This window comes from Manis javanica, chromosome 8 (genome assembly GCF_040802235.1).
Source record: "Manis javanica isolate MJ-LG chromosome 8, MJ_LKY, whole genome shotgun sequence".
NCBI classification, from domain to species: domain Eukaryota; kingdom Metazoa; phylum Chordata; class Mammalia; order Pholidota; family Manidae; genus Manis; species Manis javanica.
This window is the reverse complement of record NC_133163.1, coordinates 15,162,058-15,187,832: the sequence shown is the minus strand read 5'-3', so window position 1 is coordinate 15,187,832 and position 25,775 is coordinate 15,162,058. Positions and strand designations below refer to the sequence as shown.

General features: G+C 42.6%; 1 protein-coding gene across 2 annotated transcripts in view; it reads right to left on the bottom strand.

Moving 5' to 3' along the window:
* KCNK10 (potassium two pore domain channel subfamily K member 10) overlaps positions 1-25,775 on the bottom strand; it is a 126,526-nt gene that overhangs the window by 29,951 nt on the left and 70,800 nt on the right. For both annotated transcript variants that reach the window (XM_073242012.1, XM_017656013.3), the window contains 2 exons: positions 19,759-19,876; positions 10,359-10,522 (listed from right to left, as the gene is read on the bottom strand). In XM_073242012.1, the coding sequence (XP_073098113.1) occupies positions 10,359-10,522; positions 19,759-19,876 (282 nt within the window). The remainder of the gene's footprint in view (positions 1-10,358; positions 10,523-19,758; positions 19,877-25,775) is intronic.

The window sequence follows — 25,775 nt, the reverse complement described above, 5'->3', positions numbered from 1 at the left end:
GGCTGCCTGCCCTAGGCCTGCTCTCACTGTGGACATTGGTCTTTATACATGTGTTTTCTCCTCGGGAGAAAGGATTGTCTCTTGTTTATAGCCACATACCCCCGGGTGCTGAGAACACAGAAGGTATTATTTGGTAATTGCTTCTGGACTTGGGGAGAGGTATAAAGGTGCAGCCACAACGGGGAGCTGGGCAGTGAAACGTCATGAGGTGAGTAGAGGGATTTCAGAGCAGCAGCAAGGCAAGGTAGGAACTGGACATTGCCAGTACGCAGAGGCCCGAGTTTGCCTGGCGTTGAGCCGCCCTCCCTCCCAGCAGGTCTGCGGTAGGACCGGAGCTCCAGAAGCAGGATGGGAATAAACACAGGGGCACAGATGGAGGTGAGGGCAGGAGGGGAGCGGGTGCAACAGGGGGACAAGGCACAGCCTTCCCGTTCTGCCCCGGGTAGACCAGAATGGCAGCTGTTGGAGCAGCCAGGACTGGAAGCAGTCAGCCAGCAATTTACCAAATGCTATCTTTGTCGCTATAAAAGTGGAGGGGGAGAAAAAAAATCAAGTGTTGGTGAGGAGGTGGAGAATCTGGAACCCTGGGCATCGCTGGTGGGAATGTAAAATTGTGCAGTGCTATGAAAAACAGAATGGCAGCTCCTCACAAAATTAAGCTTAAAACTACTGTATGATCCAGCAATTCCACTCCTGGGTATGTTCCCAAAGGAACTGAGAGCAAGGATTCAAACAGGTATCTGTACACCCACGTTCAGAGCAGCATTATAAGTGAAGCAACCCAATTGTCCATAGTTAGGGAAATGGAAAAACAATATATATATGCATGCAGTAGAATATTCTTCAGCCTGTAAAAGGAAGAAAATTCCAACACAGGCTGCCACATGGATGAACCCATAGAGACACTATGCTGAGTGAAATAAGCCAGTCACAAAAGGACAAGGGCTATGTGATTCCACTTAGAGGAAGTTTCTAGAGTGGTCAGATTCATAGCGACAGAAACAAGAATGGGGGCTGCCAAGGGTTAGGGGAGAAGGAGAATGAGGAGTTAGTGTTTAATGGGTACAGAGTTTGAATCTGGGAAGATGAAACAGTTCTGGAGATAGATGGTAATGATGTTTGCCCAGCAATGTCAATATACTTAATGCCACTAAACTGTACATTTTTAAATGGTTAAAATGGTAAATTTCATGTTACGTATATTTTACCACAGTAAAAAATAGGCTCAGGAAAAAGCTGTAGGGACTCTAATTGCTGGGGTTTTCCCAAATGAAAAGAGAACCTCTTAGAAACAGGGACTGTGGCCAGGACAAAAACACTAATTCCATGGACGAAAGAACCCAGAACAGCACAGAAGCGGTGCTGATCTGAAACACCAGTGTCACTCTGTCCCTTCGTAGTCAACTTTTCTGAGTATGGGAATCCCTTTTGAACATTAAACAGGCAATTCATCTATCTCCATACAAGAGAACATTTGGTACCCACTGACTGTGAAAACATAAAAAGAAGAAAAGATACTATGAATCCAGGAACCACCTTTTAATGAACTTGAATTATTGATGATGCCCCCTCTATATGCATTTGAAAAAGGGTAGTACATATGTCAAGGAAACATACTGTTTATTCTACCAGTTCTGCTTGACACGCAAAAGGATTCTCTGACCCTTTAAAAGAGTGTGTCCTCGGGCCCCTGGGAACCCACCACCCACAGGGTGAGAGCCCCAGTTCTATACTGACAAGCAACTAAAACTCAGCAGTAAACTTCCAAGCACAGTGCCAAACCATTAAGTCAATAATGCCATGATGCACAAATGCAGGTTTTCTCAGGCAATAAGAAGCAAAGCATCCTCCCCAGACATACAAAGTATATTGCTTCTAACAGGAATGCACGTTGCCTAGGCTGCCGTGATGGCAGCCCTTCTGAACACAAAGCCGTCCGAGCATCCCTGGCAGTGAGGCCACAATATGCCTCTCCTGCTGTCACTTCCCAAGGCTGCTGCCTCTTTGGGGTGAAGGCACCAAACACTGGCATACCTCTCAATAATGGTGTCTCCTAAACATTTTCCCTTTCCTACAGCTATTCAGAATTTACCAGTGACGACTGACATACCAGCCATTTAGAAATTATCCTCAGCACCACCCTAGTATAAATGCATAGATGGTTTCACAAGGGCATTGCTCACTTTTCAGGAGCCCAGTTTGTCAAAAGCTACACACACCACACTAGAGTGGGCTATTACTGCCTGTTTGGCTCACAGAAGTAGCATGAGGCTAAATGTAAAAGAAAATTTAAAAAAAAGAAACGAGGGTTTTTTTAAATTGATAAATGTAATTTTTAAAGAGAATAAAGAGTTTTATAAAAGAGCAAAGGATTATTATTCTACCACAGCAGTGCCTTCCGGAGGAATCAAACTAGCCTGCAAAAATGGTGATGAAAGGTAACATGGGCAACCAGCCACCTATTAAGCTGACTTTATAGTACCAATAAAAATGTGAGCCTTAATAAAATGCTTGCATTAAATTCATAACCCAAAAGTACCTGGAAGTTTTTAAAACAGGTTATCATGTGGCAGATCTAAAGCATCACTGGACTTGTAGTGGCCCTAAGATGCAAAGACATAAAATGTCTTCATTAATAAAAGCCCCAAAATTCCAGGCAGTGATCATCTCTTGAACGGGCATGTCCTAGCAGATAATGAGTGTCCATAAACACATCCCAGAGACTTTCCTCTACTGGATTACCATTTAGAAAAAGCTTCTTCCACAACTTTCCTTGAGTTCAAGACCATGTTAAACCCCCAGTGGAAATTAAAATCTTGGTATTGGTGCCCTCAAGCCCCAGGTGCTCAAAACCATCGAAGCTGAGTGCTGAGGCAACCTGTCAATCCACAGTCAGGAGAATATGGTTCTGGAGGGCACAACCAGCTGCCTTGGCTCACTGAGAGGCTTGGCTTTGAGCTGTGTTCTTCTTATTTTTGACACCTGAGCAGCTGTACCAAGTGGACTGATGAGGCGGGAGAAGAGAGAGTAGAGAGTATCGCCTCGTAACTTCTCTCTCAAAGGTGAGCCAAAGAAGCCAGCCATTGGGAAGTATAAGCTCCCCTTTTATAAGCCCCTCTTCACATTAGTCACATAGCAGACACAATCAAGGGGACATCTAAATCCCAGATTAATCTCCAAGAGAGAACACCAAGAAAGAGAATAATGTTTGTGAATGACAAAAATAGTTAGGAAAGAGAGCAGGTGCATAGAGAAGAATCAGAGGTGAAGGGCCAATTCAAAGTATACAAAGAAGACATAAATTGGAAAACTAAACCCTTTGAAAGCAGATAAAGACAGGGCCAACATTAGCTTTTTTTTCAACTGGCCATCTTTGTCCCCAGGTCTTACTAAACCTTTCATGAAGACTTTTCTGAACCACCAGACACTATCCCTCGTTTATAAGAGAAAGAAGAAAGGGAGGATGGAAGAAAGACTAAGTCTATGAATGCACTCTGGGGCAAGGGCGCCTGGTCTGGAATCCTTGCTCTGTCCCTTATGGGCTGGGTGACCTTGGGCAACTCACCACACCAGTCTAAGCATTCCAACCTCATGAAATTTGGAAGACTATCAACGGTGACTTGGAGAAGTTGTAATACAACTTACTCTATGTAAAAGCCAAAACTCAATGCCTGGCATATAGCAAACCCTTCAAACATATTAGCAACTTACCTCTAGATTTTCATGCTGCAGTACTATAATACTCAGTCTAACCTCGACCAAATACTACCTGACAAATAACAAATCCACGTCTCCCTTCAAAGTTCCCTACACACAGAAGTTCACGAGCAACTGCCCACCCCAAAGTAACAATCAGATTCCCGGAAGTTACCTGTGATCAAAGTTTGCCAGAAAGAAAGAGAGATCTCTGTTAAAACTATCTTAAAATGTTTAAATGTTAAACTCTACATGGGCAGTATTTTAAGTAGTTATATTTTAGGCAGCATTTGATGGCTTAACAGACTATCAAAAAGAGTAAAGATACATTTTAAAGGCCATTAAAACACCCTGTAGTGATCTCAGATGACAACAGGAATCACCAAAGGGATACTGCCAATTATCAAAGATAAGCCAAGAGGGAGGAATAACCATAGACTGGATTAGCACCCGCTGCTCAGCTAGAGGTGGGCTGAGATGGTGCCTGCTGAAGAACAGCAGAGTGGCCCACCTGTATGTGTGCCACCATTCTGATCAGAAAGAAGACCCAGGTTTTCTTTACTCTTTTTCATAATGAGTCAAGTCCCCAGGCGTTTTTCCTTATTGGCGAGAAATGATCTTATTCCCAGAGTATAAAATCTCTAAACACTCTTTAAGGACCCATATGACAAAGGAGAGTTCTGAGAAGGGATGACACTGGCACCGAAGAGCTGGTTAAGATCATCAGCAGAGACACCATAACTCATGTGGAAGATTTAGCCAAGGGACTAGGACACGCACCTTGGGACATGGGAGGCAATTGACACCTTACATCCTAGCAAAGCCATGGTTTTGGGCTGGGGAGATCTTGCCCTCAAAGGGACATTTTGTAATATATGAAGATGTTTTCAGCTGTCATTACTAGGCTCACTGATGATACTAGCATCGAGTGGGTAGAGGCCAGAAGGCTGCTAACCTAAAAACACAGGACAGGCCCCATGACAATCACCCAGTCCCAAGCATTGGGAGTGTTGAAGCTGAGCAGCCCTGCATTACAGGAAAAGAGAAAAGAAAAGAGGGGACCCTCCATGGACAAACTGTGTCATGGGCTGTCATTAACAGATGTTGTGTAGTCTGTTTTGTGGATGTCATTTATGCAGTTTGTCCCACTTGCACCTCGGAACCTATCATTAAAGCTAGATAACACTCCTAACCTGATTTAGAAGAGACCTGGCTGATAAAGCTTTAAGAATACCTACGTTCTTTGCATTTTAAAACAATTACCACTTCTAGCCCCCTAAGGAAATTAAGAAAGCAATGTTCACATTAAAACCAGGGTCTTCTTTCTGATTAAAATAAACTTGCATAAGCCACATAGCATTAGTCCTACTGAATTATTTCTCAGGAATTTTTACTATGGCATGCACTAGTGCAGGAATGTTACAGAGGCAAACAGACACACATAACACACACACACACACACACACACACACAGATTTTCAGGCACTCGCAGCCCACCACCTCACCCTCTCCCCCTGCCCATGTAGGTTGATGTACATAACTAGTACTCCAATGCGCATTTCCACTACCAACAGGAATTAGAAATTGTACTTAATCCGCAGAGTCAAAAGTAACACCCAGTTTCTAAAGCAAGGGCTTTTATCTTCTTGAAATAACCATTCTTTTAAGTTAACCCTGTAGCTGCTGGGGGCTATCTCAAAGATACCCTGTAAGAAACAGAATCCTCCTGCCAACTATGGTCTTCAAAGTTGGCCTCTGTTTATGCCCAGCACAGAGGCCTCCAGAAGTCCTTGGCTTCTACCATCAGCCCCTTCCTGCAATTCAAAGTGATTGCTTACCCCACCATTTGAATATCACTAGCAGATTGAGACTGTCATCACCCCATCTTAAGCATCTGGCAGGCTCTAAAGTCCCCAAGAAATCATGGCACATGTAAGCCTAGGGTAATATGTTATTATTTGTCAGCTAACCCCAGGCTCCTGTGGCCCCAAACATGAATAAGCTTCTCTGCTGTATCCTCAGGGGGAGAAGCCAAAGACGGAAAAGGGCATCCTTTGATTATAGAGGTAACATCAGAGAGCTTGCTGATCATCCAGATAAAAAGAGGCAGCTATTTCCTACCAGAAGCCTAAGCCCAGCTCAGAACAAGAAAATGGGATTGAGTCCAAAATCTGACCAGTTTTCCTACAGCATCCTATGAAGTGACAGTCGGCCTGGCCCAGCCAAAGAGCCAGCCCACAGCAGGAGACAGGGGCTGCCCACTTCCAAAATCTGTTTTGGAACCCAAGCTCAATCTTGCTTATCCCAGATAATTATCCTTCCTTGCTAACTACCCAAATTTCCCCCTGGACACCTAGGAAGAAATATTTTTACTTTGTGTAAAAATACTTTACAATACTTTACTTATAAATCATCTCCATAAATTTGCATGGCATGTTCAAAAATCCTAAGCACCACATTGGTTTCATGGCATAGATTAATATATCTGACAGCAAATATTTTTGACCCACCTGAAAGAGGTTAAGGCACGATTGAGTCCAGGCTGTGCCTCCAGCTCACTGTGTGGCTCTAGGAAAGTAGCTTAACAAATCATCGGCTCCATTTCTTGGATGTGAAATACGTCTCGCTAGAGTAGTGCTACCCAAAGAGTGATCCACAGGGCTTCTGTATCTAAACATTAGGGAGGCTTGTCTTCCTAGAGTGGGGCCAAAGGTAGTCCCAGGGAGTAGGTACGTAACATTATTACTACTACTCATCAATTTTCCCATCCTGGAAACCCCTGCTTGGAGATCAAACAGTGAATCCAGGCCCCTTTTCAGCAGGTGAGGCCATGGGACTATTTCAAGCCAATGGGCTGTGCCTGGAGGCCAAAGCTCTTAAGAGCCAGTGTGCATGCCCCGCCTCATCCCCAGCCTGCATGGTTGTTTAGGCAGCAGCAGACCCAGCAGGGCTAAGAGTAAGCTGTTTGTTACCACAAAATCAGCTCACCTCCCCTGACTGATTCAAAGATCTCAAAGGCGACCTGATTTACAACTTTGGGACAAAGAACAGACTCCCTACGAGTGGTCTGTGTGGCTAGCAGTTGATTGACACCTGAGGCAGATGCTGTCATTTATTTACCACAACTTCTTTGCTACCAGAATTCTAACTTTTTTAATTTTTCATTTAATTTTAATGTTGATATTAATAAACACATGCCACCAAATATTTTTAGAGCTTAACAAAGAGATGTCTCAGCCTGCTTTCTATCACACATGTGCAACTGTGCTCCAACTTTTTTTATTACTATTATTTAGGTGCATACAATAAAACCACAAATCTTAGTGTAGAGCTTGATGAATTTTCTGTCATTCTATGCTCATGCAACCACCCAGATCAAGATATCAAACATTCTTCCTCATTTTTCCCCTTCACCTACGTCACCCATCCCCCACCCCCTTGTTTATGAGTCTATTTCAGAATTCTAATTTTGATCATCACAGCAATGTGGTCAATCCCAGGAGAAGAGAGATACAAACACAAGAAGAATTTCATGCAGGCTTTGAAGATGGAGGGGCTATGTGCCAAGGAACACAGGCAACTTCTAAAGCTGAGAATGGCCGGACCTAACAACCAGCAAGGAAACAGGGATCTCAGTCCTGCAACCACAGGGAGCTCTTTTTGCCAAAATCTGAACGAGTTTGGAAGCAAATTCTTCCCTAGATCCAGAGGCCAGACCTGCTGACATCTTAATTTCAGCCTCAAGATATCCCGAGCACAATGCCCAGGTGGGTCTGGCTGGGCTGGCTGGCTGACTTCTGACCTATAGAACTGTGGCAGAATGAATGGGTGTTGTTTTAAGCTTCTTCATTTGTGGTCATTTGTTACACAGCAGTAGAAAACTGATACAACAGGGAAGTCTTTCTATTTAAGAGCAAAGTGGCAAATGTCTTTGGCACCAGAGCTAAAGCTACATTCTCTGATCAGCTTGTTGTAGTAGGTAGATGGCCAAACTTGAGCAGCAAAGTGGGAGGAAGACTTCAACCAGTGTTAACATTCAGCTAGATGCTACCCTACATTTCACAAATTCTGTGTAAGCTGTTCCCTCGGGATGTGGAGTAAGGCTAAATGACAGACTGGCCAATACTGGCTGGTTCCAACATGGAGGAGAAATTAACCTAAACTTCACCCCAAAATCCATTACCATAGTAAAAATCACACCCCTCTGTCATTGGATAGTAAAAAAACCACATCTCCCCACATCATGCCAGTTCCGATTTGGACCTAATATAGCCGAATAACCCCTCACCTGTCATGCAGGTGGGGCAAGCCCAAACACTGGGAAGACTCCACCTGTCTCCTTTGACATGTAACCTCACTTAGTGAATATTCATCTCCCTTTATATGAAAAAAGGCTCCCTATTATTCTCTGCACCCCCTCTGGGTCTGTCCCCATGCACCCCAACTCTCATGTGCACTCTTGTCTTTATCTAAACTTTATTTGCCAAATAAACTCTTAAAGTTCAACAGTATTTCTGCATCTGTTCTTGAATTTTTCTTGCAATGAGACCAAGGACTCGTCTCCAGTAACAAGCTTATTAGCAATAAACCTGCTCCAGAATCCACTGTTTGTATATTCATGAAGTGTGCTTCCTCCTGGAACTCAGACCTCCCTTCCAATAGCATCTTCCAGGGCTCTGCAAATGCATACATCGTGTACTGCCAATTCCTTAATACACTGCCGTCTCCTTTTCTAAAAGACTCCTAGTCTTTGATGGCGCTGCAAGGAACTGAATAGGTCATCAGCATAAAAACGAAATGTGAGATTTTTAAGGCTCTATCCCAATATGCTGCAAGCCATTCATTTGAGAGGCAGGTCTGAGGGGAAGAGTTAGAGTATTCTCTGCTTGTTATTTCAAATTCATTAAGGGAAACTAAGTCCCCAAATTCTGTAGCGGATGTAGCAAAAATGATCGCCAGCTCTTCCTCATTTAGAATACAGTAATTTTTTTTTAATTTGCTCAAGAGGAATTTCAGAAGCTTTTAGTCCAACCCTTTCTTTCTACAAATAAAGAAACTGAGATCTAGAGAAGCTACATAAAAATAAAAATACCAGGTCAGTCATCTCTGCATTTGAGTCCTGTTCTTCTGAGTGTTCAGTCCACCAGATTCATTTTGTCTCTCTGAGGGCCATAAGGCCATGACTAAAAGGGCACCTCTGAGAAGTTCATAACAGCTCTTAGAGACGGGGTTTCATGTCTGGTTTAGGGAAGCAGAGAAGCTGAGCACTGGCAGTTGCCATGGTGACCACCGAACTTAGGTACGTGCCCTAATGAGGACAGCCTGCACTTAGGGGCACAGGCTGTGGGACATTCCAGGTAAACCCACACGCCACTGAGCGACTCAGATGAAATCTGAATGGGTGGCTAGACAGCCAATGAGCACTTTTTTTCAGGAGACCGACACACAGCGGCTCTGAACTCCAAACATCTGGTCCCGTGCCAAGCTCTTTTCCACACATTATTTCATTTAATCATCACCAAAGCCTTACAAAGTGGATTCGAATTCTATCTATCCCCTTTTGCCAACAAGCGAGCTGAGACATCTTACCCCGGATCGTGGAGGTTATAAAGGTGGCTCTACACTAAGGCCTTCTTCCCGCACTCCACCAAGACTGAAACTGCTCATCTGGGGAGCTCCTCTGCATTCTTGGAGGGAGAAGTTTAAGTCGTAATTTCTTGTCTCAGAGGGAAATGCAAGCACAGCTTTAGAACTTGACCACTGATCTGTCTTCGCCCATCTTTGTTAGATTCCAGAAAAGATGTCAAATTGTCATTTTAAATATTAATTCATCATTAAGAAATAAATCCCTAATGAAGATTTGAAAGACTTGAGAATTAGGTCAATAATGAGAAAGGGCACAGAAATGACTTTACACCTAAGCAAAATAAGTGTTCTATAAATCATATGAATAGGTGTCAGTTAAGGGCATTGGGAACCCCAGTCCAATCACATCTATGCCACATACCTGTCACTGGTATTTGCCAAATAAACCATCTTAAGTAAAGAAATTCCTCAAATTGAGATGTGTGTCCCTTATTTAAAGGTAAATATTCTCAAGATGAAAAAAAACCCACTAAGACAATAGCAATCAGCAATACTTTAGTATAAATCAGTGGATCCATGTACTGTTGCTGAGGGAGGGACCTCAAGAAAACAAAACAAAGCATGAAGCAGTGTCTGGAAAAGGCAGGCTGCTGAAAAAGGCCTTAGAAACCAGAATCAGTCTGATGACACTGTGGCTGGAAGTAAAAAGGAGATCCAGTAACAAAATGCACGGGTACTTCTCTGCTTTACTGCAGATACACTTAGGAACCCATCTTCCATCTTTAAGAAGAAACTGCGCATGCCCCACATCTTCATAAAGTCTGCGTCGGCAAATCTATACTTAACACTCTTGTGTTGTGATTCCAGAAATGCCACTTTAAAGAAGCAAACCACCCAAGAGAAGGGAGTTTAAGCACAGTACCCACAATTCCCACCAGCTGAAATAGAAAATGCAATCATAACATTAAACTATCCCACTAAAGTTGATGTAAGACCCTGGTAATTCCTTCTGGAGCAAACCAGGCTAAATCCAACTGGATCTCACAGGTTTGGATTTAAACAGGGGCAGTACTCACTCGAAAGACCTTCTTCTCCACCCTTACAATGCTCTTCCCAAAGATGGTTCCAAGTTGGTCTCCAATTCCAGCCAGTAAGAAGCCAAAGAGGGGGATTCCAAAGATGGCGTATAAAATACAAAAGATTCTGCCTCCTTCGGTGCTTGGAGCAATATTCCCATACCCTGGGAAAGAAGGGAGAGGGAGAGGGGTGAGATGGCAGAGAAATTCAAGTACTGAGCCAAAGCGAAGAATCCACAGACCTGTTAAAGGGTTTCTACATTCTCCCTACTTCGTGAGCTTTGGGGAGTAGAACTTCATTTCAAAGGCCCTATAAAATTCAGGACGTTGTTCCATCGCTTTTCTTCCCTCCCTCCTTAGAAGCGATTTTAAGGAGATCCGGGTTTCCTGAATCTTATTGTATTTAGAGAGATTACAGATTGGGGGATTCGTGGTCACCCAGAATTGCATTTTTGATGGAAACCAGTACTGTCCGTCTCAGAATGGACATAGCTGGTTTAGGGAGACCCGAACATCTAAGAAGGACTCACCATCACCTTATTTAGATTTGAAAAGACCTCCTCCTTTACAGTCTTGTCCTGTGAGCATCTGCTCCATCTGACAGACTGTCTTCAGCGTTTGCCTGAGGAGGGGGATGCGTGCTCCGCATTCAGGAGGACGTGCCATCTAGCGCAAACTCTGGCCCGTGGATCACACAACCCTGCCCTGGGAAGCCTGCAAACGGTGGAACCAGGAAAGGAAGACCCAGTGCACCTTTCCCGCCCTGACAGTGAGGGTTAGCTCTGCCCCACTTCACTGGGAGCTCTGCATCATCTCTGAGTCCTGCCTCCCCTCCCACCTGCCTCTCACATGGAGGGCTATCAGGTGCTACATAAATGTTTGTTGATGGAATGGAAGTTTGAATACAAAAGAATCCTTTTATACAGCCAGGCCCATTAATGCCTATTTGAAAACAGTGCTTTGAAAACAGCAACATCTGCATTCTTAAGAGTTCTGCAACCACATCAGTAATTTCTGTGTGGTGAGTGCTGGGCTCACATGATACAGATGGAACTTAAAGAAAGCAGTGCGGGAAGAGAAAAGGCTAATGGCATTAGCACAATTTATAGAGAGATGAAAGTCCAAATTACTTGATATTCATTTTCATGACAAAAGTACTTAAATCTTATGCTAACTCGTGTCTAGACAGTCACCCAACTATTCACCCATATTCAGGTAACTCCTCTGGGGCCTGTCAATGGGTGAGGCATTGTGTTCATGGTTACTGGCATGTTGGGGGGATGCAACACAGTAAAGAATAATGAAGATGGTTAGTGCTTGATTCATCCTTCTATAAGCCTAGAGAACTCAGTGCTACTTTCTACCTTTGGGTGATGAGTCATGTAGCTATTTTCCTTTTCAATTTTCTAAGTCAGAATCATTCAAACCTCTTATCACAAATTACATAAATTACAGTTTCCATTTCTTAAAAGTATTCAGGCAAGGCTTCCTAATCTTACACTGCACTTACTCCTCATCATTTCGGTTTAATTGTGCAAAACAAAAGCTCTTGGAACTTTTTTCAGGTGCTTTCAGAAACTTGGGCAAAATCGTTTTTCTAAGCATTACCTACAAGAATAATCGTATTTACATTGAAAAGGGAATAAATGTGCCTACGTAGAGCTTCACTTTATGTAGGTTTACTGTGACTCACAGCAGCATTTATGACTCTTGCTTGACCGTCTCATCATTGCCCAATTACTGTCAGGGGATATAGGTTTCCTTTTAGTCAGAATATCTCAGAAAGAAACATACTATTGATGCAGACAAACACATTGAGGCTTTGAACCTGCTAAACATGCATCTTACAAGCCCTGACAAGACCTGCATGCCCTTCCTCCAGCTTTCAGAGAGGATGTGACCTCCCGGCCAGGTAAGGTACTGTGCTCAGGGAACATTCCAGAGCCCTCCAAGGAGCATGAGCAAGTACGGAGACAGATGTCCCAGATCCAAACCCACTTCTTTCTAGTTGCCTTTAGGCTTACTTAACCTTCCAAATCCTAGGTTGGAGGGGTTCCAGAAAGTGTGGAGAAAATCTGTGAACTGAAAAGTACTATACCAAGACAAAGTATTATTACTGTCATTACTATTAGCACCATTGGTCCCTTATTTGTCCAGGTTCTGCAGACTAGAACACTCAAATAAAATAAAAGCTAATTTCTTAGGTAAGAGCATTAGTGAAGCAGTATTCAAATTAAGTCTTTAAACATATTTAAGGCCATCACTTTGTATTGGACAATAAGTAATCGTCATTGTTGAATAATGCTGTGCTGTGTGTGTGTGTGTGTGTGTGTGTGTGTGTGTGTGTCTCATGCCTCTAGTGAACTATATGGAAATACTGTTCCAGTTTAACCCTCAACTCTGTCACTCTGGGAAAATTCTAGAACTTATATTTTGGAGCTTTGCTCTGAGGCAATAGTAGGGACACATTCCTGGATTTTTGTTTCTAGTGATACTGGGCCCATTAGACTTGCTGTCCATCCTTCTGGAGTCCTTGGTAGAACTTTGAATCAGGTGTAATGGTTTAAGTGTTTTCTAGAATAGAGACTACAGGCATTTCTGTTCTGACTCTTTCACTTACTAACTCTCAGCTCTAGGACAATATTTCTAAGCTTTCTGCCTCACTTTCTCCTCTGAAAGATGGAGCTATTCACAGCAGCTACCTTACGGCTATTAAAGATGAAATGGGTTATATGTGAACTATGAGTTACCTGTGCAGATTCAATGCATGTGAAGCAGGACACAAAGTAAACAGTTAATATTACTAATGATCATCTTGCCCCAGGTTTTCTGTACGAAGGAATCATTTCTGAGCAATTCATCTCTAGGAAAACTAAGCCCCAGGGAAAAGCAGATGGTGGGTTCCTGCTTTCCCTCTGGAAACTCCACTCTTCTCCCACAATGCCAGGAAAAGGGCAAAATGTACGTGCCCGGGCTGGACTCGGTGAATGACTTGGGCGGGCCCGTGGCTAGATTTGGGGTGCGAGTATCTCTTGGGGTAGCCAGGGGCAGCTCTGGCAGGGAGATGAGATGGAGTGACACAGCTACTACAGAAGCAGTCAGAACTAGCCCAGCACCCTAGACCTGGCTTTAAGAAAAGCAAAGGAAGCCCAAGGAGTTTCTGGCAACTTTTGGCAGATGACCAGGCAGCAAGGACAGTCTGTTATGAATAAGAAGGATCAAGGCAGGGCTCTCTTCACCCCTGGCTATAAAATAGCTCCAAGCCACTTACAAAGAGAAAGCTGTGCTCAAATAGGACTTACATATGAGTAACACACATGTAACACTTCCATTTGCTCTTTATGTGCCAAAGTCAAATCTTTGCCAAGTTGCATGCTGTTCAGACCTGGTATCTGATTATGAGTGTGTGTTGTAGAACCAGACTGCACAGGCAGGGCTGGTTTTATGGGGGTGCAACCTGTGCATGCAGGCCTCCCCACTTAGAAGGGCTCCAGGCTTTGATTGTTGCTCTGCTATTGCCATTTTGATATCTTGAATCATTTTTTAGCAAGTGACCACATTTTCATTTCCCACTGAGTCTTGCACACTACGTCCTGGTCCTGGAGAATGAAGCTAGGCTCCCCTGCTTACTCACCATGAGATATTGGCCAAGTTACTTAACATCTTGGGGCCTCAGTCTTCTCATTGGTAAAGTGACACTAATAACAGTTAATGTGAACCCATGAAATAATGTGTGTGGCACCTAGTAAGCATGCAGGAAATGGTAAATGTTTGCCATGATGACTGCAATTTCCAAAGCCATGCATTAAACATCCAATTCAAGTGCTGGTTAAGTAGAAAAAGTTGCCTAGGTATCTTAGCAGGTACAACTCTTAAATGAGGCCACCAGGCAAGTGATAGAGTTACTGGCTGCCATCTGGGACCTGACCAGGGGGTCCTCTGATGTGGGTAGAGTCAGGTGGCTCCATCCAAAAATGTCTCAAAGACTAGAATCCAATTGCATCCCATAACTGTTGTAAGAATGCCATCATTTCCTGCCCTTCTGCAAGTGATGGTTTGTGGAAAATCACCTGCCCACAGAAGCAAGTGTCATTCCTCCAGCTTAGAAAAGCCAGTTGCTGGGGACCCACCAACAGAATCAACAATCAAAGGCAGGAGGGACTTTCTCACATCAGAGTTAATTACTAAAAATGGGCCAGGGTGCAGGGCACCCTCAGCCAAAGACTGAGCAGATTAGTCTTCCTTCTGGCATGGCTCCGGGTTTGGAGAAGTACCTGAATATATTCTCTTTTGCTATACATTTGAAAATCTCTCTGTATATGTGACCATCCTGAAATCTTGTTAAAAAAGAAGTGCTTTGATACATTCAGATGAAAGGGACCTCTGTTACTGAGTAGTACTGCTGCTTTTCAGAGAAGACTGCTGTTCCTAAAATCTCTCCGCACACATCTAAATAATGAATCGATTTTTTGTGTCTGAAAAGTACATAACTTCATGGGCTCTTGAGAGTCTTCCTGGAAAGCACTTTGGTGAGACTTTCAAAGGTCGATGCCCTCTGAGACAACAATTCCTTGGGAATTTTACCAAGGACACAACCAGACATGAAGGCTACACTTGACTCACAAAGACATCCATTATGATGTTACTACCACAGAAGTAGAAACAGTGTAAGCCTTCAACAGCATATGATTATGTTGTGGATAGTACGCCCAGTGGAGCCCATTAAGATTGTTTTTCAAAAAACTTCAATAATATGGGACAATGTTTTATAATATTATGTCACAAAGCATTGGAACTCAAGTCCAGGCTAATGTTTACATATTTCACAGATAATGAAAACTCAGCTCCTCAGATCTAGTCGCTCCACTGACTGACCCCTAAATACTGGAAAGAAGAAGTAGAGAAATCAGTGGACTGTGAGTTTTCTTATAAGCCTTTTGCTGCCACATGTGGTGAATGAATTTGCCACAAAATACTGTGGGAAAAAGACATTATTTCCTCACCTCATTATTCTTACTAACATTATACTAGGGTTTTCTTTAGAATTCTCTAACTGTATGACTTTATAAAGACCCTCCATTCTACAGTTAAAATTTAGCCAGCTAACTGGTATTCAACTTAACATTATTTTTCATTGAGAGAGAGCATGAGACAGAAAATAGTGGGTTTTTTCTGTTGACTAAAACAAGGACCCAATCTCTAGCAGTAACAGGGGGCCAACATACAGAAGTGGACTTGTGGTTTGGGCTGGGTCTTACTTGTTTCTGTTTGTATGCCTGTTTGGTAGTAGCTTCTTATTCGACACCCATCTTCCTGCAGCTTTTTTGGGAAAGATCCCCCACCACGCATAGGTATGATGCAGTGTCCTGCCTCCCACCGTGGAGGCAGCAGCCTTGTAGACAGCCAGGACATGGTACATGAACCAGGTCATGTGAGCCAATGACCTGTCTTTCTTCTTTCCTTTTAGTGAATGTTGGGGTAGTATTCAAATTAAGTCTTCTTTCTCTGTCTTTTTTTTCCTTCTCCTTTTTCATATACACTAATGTCTCATAGATCCAACACTGGGTAGTGGAATGCACCTTCTAAAATGGACCTCTCAAAAATGGGTCATCTCTGATGTACTGCAGTGACGCCCTTAGGTGCTGTTGAGTTCACAGCACTTTTTGTCCTTACCCCAAATGGTGCCAGGCCACCCTGCTTCCTTCGCTGAGTGCTCTGAAACTGCAGACTAATATGATCCAGTCTGGTCTGGAGTACCTGAAAGGAAGCACTTCTGAGCCCCTCAACCACCAATGTAAGGTATACATCTAGTATTTGTAATAGCTGATCATAATATATTTATAGATTTCTAAGTGCAAACACAGTATGTCATCTAATTATACTGAAAGACTTTCTAGAAAAGAATGACAATTCCCTTTTATGCAAGATTTTCTTGTTGCATGTAACTTTCTTAATTGCACCTATGTAGAAACAACACAGGTCCTAAAGGCTAAGTCAAAAACAAAAACAAAACCTGTGCCTATAAAACAACCCTTAGCCTCTGAAACTTGCACCAGTAAGAAGTCAATCATCAAAGATGTGCATCCTCTAAGCAAGGCACACTCTCCAACACTCACTTAAGATGTGGTCACGAAGGATAAGGGAGAAGGAATAACCCCCCGGGAGGCATAGCTGGGCCTCAGAGAGCAAGAGAGGAGGGAGCTCCTCCAAGAGAGTAAAAACAGGTGGTAATGAAGGAACGCTCCCACTATGAGGGCAGAGGGGCCCCTTAATGCTGTGTCTCCCACTCTTTGGAATGAGAATTCTTATTGCCTTTTGACTTCACTTCTGTATGGGGACAGAAAACTCTCATTTTCAGTAGAGCTTGGAAAGAAATAAAATGTATAGAGTCCACCACATGTGCAAGGATTACCAAAAGAAGCTAAAACTAGACAGAAGCCATAAGGAAAAAAATAAGGAGAAGAAACGCAGAGAGAGATGAAAGGGCCTATCAGTGGAAAATCTCAGAAAGTGCTAGGAAAAATCCAATTATGAAGGTGAGGGTCTGACCTTGAACTTCAAAAGAGATCGCCTTGTTTGCACCAAGTGTGGAATGCAGGGGAAGAGGGATTGCAGCCTAAGGAAAAACAGAACAGGCAGGACTACACAGCGACAACAAAGATAGGCCATATTCTCAGGAAGCACTCTGTGTCTTGGGCGGAAAGGAGAAAAGTCTTGGATGAACTGCTTCGAAGGTGTTCTGCCTCTCCTTGCGCTCCTCTCCCTAGGCCTTGGAAGCACTTGGCAGATACCTGGTTTAGGGATATACAGTTTGTTTAGTGTCAAGTATTTAAAAAAATAAACTGGCCCAACATCAACATAAAGCTTCCATTTAAAAATAAAAAGTGAAAAGAGCAGCAAAGCTTAACAATAAATGAGAAACACTCAGAAGAAAAATGTTGCCCCAAGCAGACAAAAAGTGTGATCAACTACGAAATAATCACCTCTATGAATCTTCACAGCAAAGTCACAAAGCACAAATGCAGGAAATCAGGAAAGAATGGGTGAGCTAACACATGAAGACGAAATGTGAGTTAATAGAATTCAGGAAAGAAATAGGAAGGAAAACAGACCCCAGTGATCACAAAAATGAAAATAAAATCAGTGAAGCACACACAGAATAGGCACTGTGAAAAACACAGAAAAGGAATAGAGAGGATAAAGTTAACAAAATGAAAACGAAATTTTAAGGGGTAAAAAGAAGTAGAGGAAAAATGATAGACATGCAAAGAAGTGATGATGTATGTAGTGGAATCCCCAAAGAACAGAACCAAAACCATACAGGAGAGAAAATGCTTAAAGACAGCAATCAAGAAACTTTACAGAAATAAAAGGGATAAAACCTCATAGTGTTAACAGGTGAAAAATAAAGAAATAATCTTTTGAGAAGCCTAGCAAAAAGATTATATCATTTATAAAAGTGGAAAAAAATTGGTTCATGAAGTTTCTCCACAGCAGCATAAACATCAGAAGAGAACAGACATTACTACAAGACACTTAAAATTACCTACAAGATGCTTACAAAAGAACATGCGAGTCAAGAATTTTGTTCCCAGCCAAACTGCCCTTCCAGGATAAGGCTATCATTTTTAACAACGTGGGACTCAGAGACTGTTGCCCCCAGTGGCCATTCTTAAGGCAACTATTTGAAGATGAGTTTCAGCCGAGCAAGTAATGATGAGGAAAACCACAGCTAAAGGACTAGAGAAAAGCATTGGTTGTAGTAGAACTACAACCAAAACAAATGGGAGGGTCAGGGTAATAGCACAGAATATAAATTTTATAAATGTATGTAATTTATGCTGAAGTTACAGAATGATCAAAGGAGTAAGAATTGATAGTGGAAGAGAGAAAGAAGCTGAGATGCTGAGCAAAGTCACTGACTGCATTATATGTGATAGCTGAGAGCCAAGAGTTATTGAAAATGAGTGAGTCATCTAAGAGAAGCATAAGCATATTTAATAATTTAAAAATAAATTGTAGGAGGATCGTATCAACTGAAATCATGGCAGGAAGAAAGAAAGGGAGAAGAGATGTCATCACCCATAATAAGGAACTGATAGATACTGCTTAAAGCTAGCACACTGAGGTTAGCATATACAATTATAATGTCAACCCATAAAACTAAAAAGCAAAACTCCCCAGGTATCCAAAACAAGACACACACAAATATAATAAGACAAAAATTGGTGCAGGAAAGAAGCAATCATAGATCACCATGTGATCAGTTTTGAAGAGCATTTACCTAGTCAAAATAATGCAAATGTTCACTTTTGATCTAATTAAGATATATTGGGAAGACAGGAGGACAGGAAGAGATCCCTTCCACAGTGGGACATGGAGGAGGAAAGAGAACTACAGTGGTCCCCTCCTTATCCACAGGGTATACACTCCAAGACCCTCAGCAGATACCTGAAACTATGTGTAGTACTGAATCCTATACATACAATGTTTTTTCCTATACACACATATCTATGATAAACTTTAATTCATAAATTAAGCACAGTAAGAGATTAACAACAATAACTATAATAAAATAGATGATTATAGCAACATACTATAAGTTATGTGAATGTGGTCTCTCTCTCTCTCTCTCAAAATATCTTACACTTCTTGTGACCATGTAAGATGATGAAATGCCTGTGTGATGAGATGAAGCTAGGTGAAAGCTGTAGGCATTGTGACAGTGTTAGGCTATCTTAAACTTCCAAAGATATGTGAGAAGGAGTATCACCTGCTCTGAGACCACAGTTGACCACAGGTAACTAAGAACATGGAGAGCCAATCCTCCAGGCAAGGGGGAACTACTGCAATTCCTCACCTTCCACAACGGGAAGTCAAGAAATAATCTCCAAAATTGGAAATTCAGGAAGTGGCAATACAAGCATGATATTTAAAGACCTGGAAATGAATATCAGACTACTCAAAAGAGCAAAAGTGGCTACCCCAGGGGAGCTGAACATGGGAAAGAGGAGGCAGAGCGCTGTTTTCATATGAAACTTGGTAGGACATTTTGGTTCTTCCCTATAAAATTTTAATAAAAAGCATAATTTTTTTAAAAGGAATTTGAGCTCAACCAAGCCATGTTAGTTCAAATGATGAATTCATATTTTGATTTTCCACTCTAGCCATTTCATGAGGTCCTTTAAAACTAAAGTCTCCTAGCCTTTCATTTCCAAAGAAATTCTTCATTCTGCTTTGCCTTTTATTGAAGCTGCTAAAACTACTGCGTAAACCTGGCGGGGTTTCATAAGGCTCCTTGGAACCTCAAGCTGCCATGAAGTCTAAGAGGACCAAATGTGGAGTGAGTGCCATTCCTCAGGACGGCCTGCAGGGGAGAAAACAGCAAGCGAATCGATACCTATGGTGGTGATGACAGTTCCAGCAAAGAAAAAGGCACTTCCAAGGTCCCAGTGACTGCTGTTGTTGGAAGAGTTTCCTATTGGACTGACGCCTGCGTTGTCAGCATCAAGGGCATGCTGCAAAGAGAGTAAGAAACCATGAGAGTCAGTTAACAAAGGTGTTTGTGTTTAAGATCTCAAATCAATTCCTTCCTCAAGAAGCTGCAGTCTGGTTACATGGATGAGGGTACAGTCATAAAGTGAAACACAGCACACCCACTTACTAAAATTAGGAAACTAGTTTTAAGTTGGGGGGAACCCCGGATGTATAGGATGGTGCCATTTAGGTAGAATTTGCAGGCACGGGGTTTATGCAATCTGGCCATGATTTATGCAAAGTGCACACATATTGTTGAGTGCATTACAAAGAAGGATTTCTCCTTCTAGAGGATCTTTCACCCTAAGTGGTCATTTCCAGAAGGGAGGAGTTGAGTGGCTTTCCACCCTTCTCCTTTCTGTCTTGTCAGAATATTTTACAGGGAGCTTCTTTCAGGAGTGCAGGAGTTAAGAGCATGGGCTCCTGGGTCAGAGAGTCACGGCTCTGCCCTTGACTAACTTCAGAACCTTGGGCAAGTTACTTGAAGCTCTCTAAACCCGAATTTCCTCTTCTGCAAACTGAGGATAATAGTACCTTCGCCCACAGAGTTGTGAGGATTAAATGAGAAGATCCACGTAATGCCCTTAGCCCAGTGCCCAGCACTGAGTCAGGGTTTAACAAATGGTAGCCCATTTCATGATTGTCATTTCACTCCCCTCAAACACACACACTGCTCCCTTTTAAAATAAGTGACGATGACTTTTTGCTGGCTACTAGATTTGGAATTCCATACACCTTGGAAGTCCCAATAAACTTGCCACACCAATGATACAACGCCATCTCAACTACTATCAAAAGTCTCCAGGCCCAGGCAAGACACTGCATAAGACATCCTCTCATACCTCTGGGCCTTTCCTTACGCCCTCTCGAGAACATGCCCATTCTTCCGGGTCTCACCTGGGCCCTGCTTTTTCCCAGAGGCTCAGTCGGGCTTGGAGCCCCACAGATGAGCTCATACTTGTGCATCATGTATATTTAATTGGCTTTTGATCACACCCTCCCTGCTGAAAATCCTTCACGAGTCTCAGCATGGGCAGTAAAAGGTGGAAAATTCCTCAGCAGCCTTTCCTGAGCTGGCCCCTGCCAGCCCCTTTCAGGCCAGGGGTAGGAAGAGCTTTCAAATAGGTCATCTCTGGTGAGGAAGTGACAGGTGGGGACTTCGGAGGGAAGTGACAGACATATAAGCTACTTCGAGAACAGCAAAGACAGACTCCATTCCCTGGACAAAGTTGGAATTACTGTGTGTGGAGCTAGCAAGACACAATTAAATATTGAAATGTGATTCTATTTATCCTAAATACTGCCAATTAAGCTTTGTTAAAACAGGCAGACAGTGGTTGCCACAAAACAGATTACAACTGAGAAGTGCATCGTGATTACATTTTCCCTTCATTGATCTGAGATATTTCAAACTCCCTAGACCAGGGATCAGCAACCTTTTTCCTTATAGAGCCAATTAGTAAATATTTCAGGCTTTATGGGATATGTATGGTTTCTATTGAATATTTTTCTTTTCTTTCCTTTTTACAACCTCTCACCTATGTGAAAATTATTCACAGCTCATGGGTTGTACAAAAATAGGCTGTGGGCTGGATTGGGCAAACCTCTAGACAATTGACCTGGTGATGGAAAAAAAATAAGATCTCTTTTGATTAAATTTATTCTTTTCTGCCCATTAAGAACACGAAATACCATGCTGGCCACTGTTTCTAACATAAACCCTGGAACCCCAGAATTTAAAATCTAGCTGCATGGGATGTCTTAGCCAATGTTAAATCAGCCTAATTAACAACTTTCACGTATTTGTCGGAGGCTATGCTCTGTACTGCTTTAGAGGGAAGCAGATGGCGAGTCCTCTCTGCTGGTAAAACACCCATTTTCAGAGTGCACTGTGAGTGCCACCAGACCAAACCACAGGCCTTAACAACTGTTCTATCCCCATTACCTACTCAGCTCAGATGGGCCCACCTGGAAGTAATACCTCAGGGACAGCACCAGGCCTCAGTCACTTAGGTGGTCTCAAACACAGCTTCAATACCCAATACTTACAACTTCTCTGAAGCTGTAAAGAGAGTTTGGGTTCAATCAAGTCTCACTAAGCAGAGAACTGCCCACAGACATCAGAAGCAGACCCAGCACTACATATTAAAATTCAGATTGTCAGCAAAGGCAAGCAAATGCTGATTTGCTCATCGAAAAACCCAAAGTAAGAGTCCTTTCCAAGTTTCCTTTGTTCCAAAGTATGCAATTTATAAATACTTCATGTTTACATATGTAGCCCTCAAGGAAAGTGTTTATGTTGAAAGGAAAGGAAACTAACATTTATTGAGTGTCTGCACGGAGCCAGGGGCTTTAGAAGCATTATTCCATTTTATCCTTTCTTCAATTTGTACAATATTCAATGATATCCTATAAAATTTGCAAGGAGGTAATGTTATCCCACATTAGAGACAAGTCAACAGGCTCAGGAAAGTTAAGTAAGTTGCCCTATGCCACACAGCCAGGAAGTGGAGAAGCCAGCATTCACCCCTGACTGGCCCAAAGCCATGGCTTCACCCTTTCCTCTCCTTTTAGTGCTCCTCTTCCCCACCTCCACGCTCACCTCCAAACAGAAGTGAGGGAGCAGGTCTGCCCATGTCCAAGAATTTAGGCAAAAGGGACTCCACAAGGGACCACTGGCTTGAGATGTAAATAGAGGCACCGAACTCTATGTGGCTTTTGGAGCCAGTGAGATCTTAATTGTTCTGCATCAAAAATAAAATAAATAAATGTAGGGAAAGGTGGATTGTATACCCTGAGAGGGAGGGAACAGAGGAAAGAGGAGAAAGGAGGAAGAGAAGAAAGAAAAAGAGAGAAAGGAGTGTCAATGTGACACACAGGGACTTCGTGCTCCAGTGGCACACCAGGGACTTTGGAGAGCAGGCCCGCCTAGTATCCCGTTTTAACTTGCTTTATAACTGTGATGTAAATTCCTCTCTCACTCCCCAAATCTTCAGTAAAGTGGGCTACGACTAATGCAAATGCCTCAGGGAGGAGGTTCTGTGGAAATTAAATATAAGGGCTGTTACAGGCATGCTGGGGCCAGAGCAAGATTTGGAACCAGAAGTAAGAAGAGAAAAATAAGGCTTCCAACAAGTCACCAAATTCTTTGCAAGGATTGGACAAACCCCAGTCCTGGCAACAAGGTTTGATTCTGTCTAGATCTGATGAGTCAGAAAGACCCCAGGAAACCACCAGAATTAAAATGAATCAGCCAACTTGGGTTATACACATACAAGGAAAACCCGGTATAAATGGACTGTTATCACTTGAATTAATAGCATCATTTTAACTCAACAAGAATATTTCTGAGTTCATACTTTCAACTTTATTAATTTTCTAAGGTATTTTACAATGATCTTAATTGTTTGAACCCAGATAAAACATCTTAAATGCCCTTACTTTTATGGATTTTTTTGTGCCTTCAGGCTATAAAAGTGAAGATAAACCAGCCCGCCCATTAGAAATGTCTGAACACATGGATGAGGAAATGATGCAACTGGTGTACGGTTTGGCTTAAAAGGTCAGTTGCAGCGTAAAGGTTCAACCAACATGAGCATTATTTTAAGCCGCGATCTCAGACTCAGTGAGCATCACACATTCACTTACAAATTCAACCAATATCAAGTTCAGAAAAGTCTTATGAGGATTCTCCCCACCACAAACATTATGCTAGTTGTAATATGAGAACTTCAAGCTTCAGGGAAAGGCTACTGTAGATAAGGGGGCATTACTTCACAATTTAATTCCACCTCTTCTTGAGTTTCCCTTTTTGCCTCTAAGTTGAAATTTCTAGCACCCACTCAAGTCCCCACTAAACAATTCATGAGTGAATGCTTAAATCAATAATAAATGAATGAACGAAATAAAAACATTAATTTAGGCACATGCAATATACTTCTTGGTAAAATCAGATAAACAAAAGAAAGTAACCCAACAAAAAGAAATACAATGAGTTCATTTTGAAGAACAAAAAGGAGTTGGGGGAGGAAAAGAGAGAAGGAGGATATAAGGTGGAGAAGTGCTGACTTGGAAAGGTGGTCCCCACCAGCTGGGGTAAGAGGAAGTGGAGAGATGGTGGTTAAAGGTACAAACTACCAGTTACAAGATGAATAACTTCCAGGGATCTAATGTACAGCATTGTGATTATAGCTAGTAATACTGCATTACATACTTCAAAGCTCATGGAAAGATCTTAAACACTCTCACCTCAAAGAAAGAAATGGCAGTTACATGACATGAAGGAGGTGTTAGCTAACACTATGGTGGTAATTATTCTACAATATATAAATGTTTCAAATCAATATGTTGTAGATCTTAAACTTATACAATGTTATAGGTCAATTATACATCAATAGAGCTGGAAAACAAACAAATAAAAGAATCTGTTTCTCTTCCTGCCTCTCTTTCTCTCCATCCTCCCCATCCCCACCCTGCCTTAGGATTAAGGTGTAACAGAAACTGCAGCCTCTCTGAAAGTGAGGTGCCTGAGGTTGATAGAAGGGAAGAGAGAAGAAAGGAGGTAAAGATCCCTCAGAAGCCCCCCACCAAACCCTTCCCACCAGTGCCGTAATCCCATAAGGCAGTGCCCAGCTGCATAAATCACTATTCCTGACATCAAGAGCTACCATCAAGAGTGTTAGCACTACAGAAGGATGAATGGTGACCCACAGGGGACCACTAACTGTCTGTGGCTTTTCTCCTATGATCTGTGTACTCAGTGAGATCATCTGTTTCCCTGTTTCCTTATGCGGCACCAAAAAGAAAGACAAACAAAGGTGGAACAACAATAACTCATCTTGTCTGAGACTGGCTGAAGAATACAACTGATTCCTGCCATATGCATGGACGCTAATGGCTGGGGTGATCATCTGATTTATGGTGCAAGCCAGGATGCAGGGCAAAAAGGGACTCTGTTAATGACCATGCTGGGACCACAGGACAGGTGTAACCCAGAATGTATGGTCACTTTACAAATAGCTTATATCACTGGGACAAAAGGAAAGGACCCCATTTGAGAGCACAGAGGTGGCTCTGTGTCTGAGTTCTTAGACCCGAAAGGGCATGGTCAGCACAGGGACTTACGAAGTACATATTTAGCCAGGGTTTGAGGCACAATGAGGGAGGGTGTGAAGAGTGGCCTCATAAATATATTAAAAATGAGCATGCTTTCAGACATTAATGGACAGAAGGAAAGCCACAAACCCTGTGAGACAGAGAAAGGCAATCGGCAGACCACATTCTTTACAACTCAAAAGTGCCCCTAATGATTCAAAACCCCAGTAACAGGATGATAGCAGTATCTTTCCACCTCCTTGCACATTTGCGGCGGAAGGGCCTTAGGTAAGAAATAGAAGTATGGTATTAATTTGTTTGCCACAGTTGCTTTTTATTTCTCCTGCTTCAGAAGTGTTTCACCTATAAATACTTCACAGCAGCGGAAGTGAATGTGCAGTGCTGGGGGAGGGGCAGTTTTGCATCCAAGTTCAAGGCCAAATCATCATACCTCCAACAGCAAATGTCAACGGGAGGGCATCAGAGAGGAAATGCAGAGCCACCCCCAGCAAGGCACTCCTGGGGCTGATTCCAAGAAGCCTCTGCCTCAGGACAGAGAGGTAGAGAATATACACACCTCGCATATTACTCTTGCCCCAGAGAAAGTTTGTGGACAAAGCGGCAAATGTTCAGCCTGTGCAAGTTCCTCAGCTTCTTTGAGCCTCAGCTTCTGCATCTATAAAATGAGGGACCCTTCCCTGCGGGGTTGTTAAAAAGGTAGAGGACTTTTTATAAAGGTATATGACTTGACTCAGTGTGTCTTGTCATTTTGTATATAAAATATTA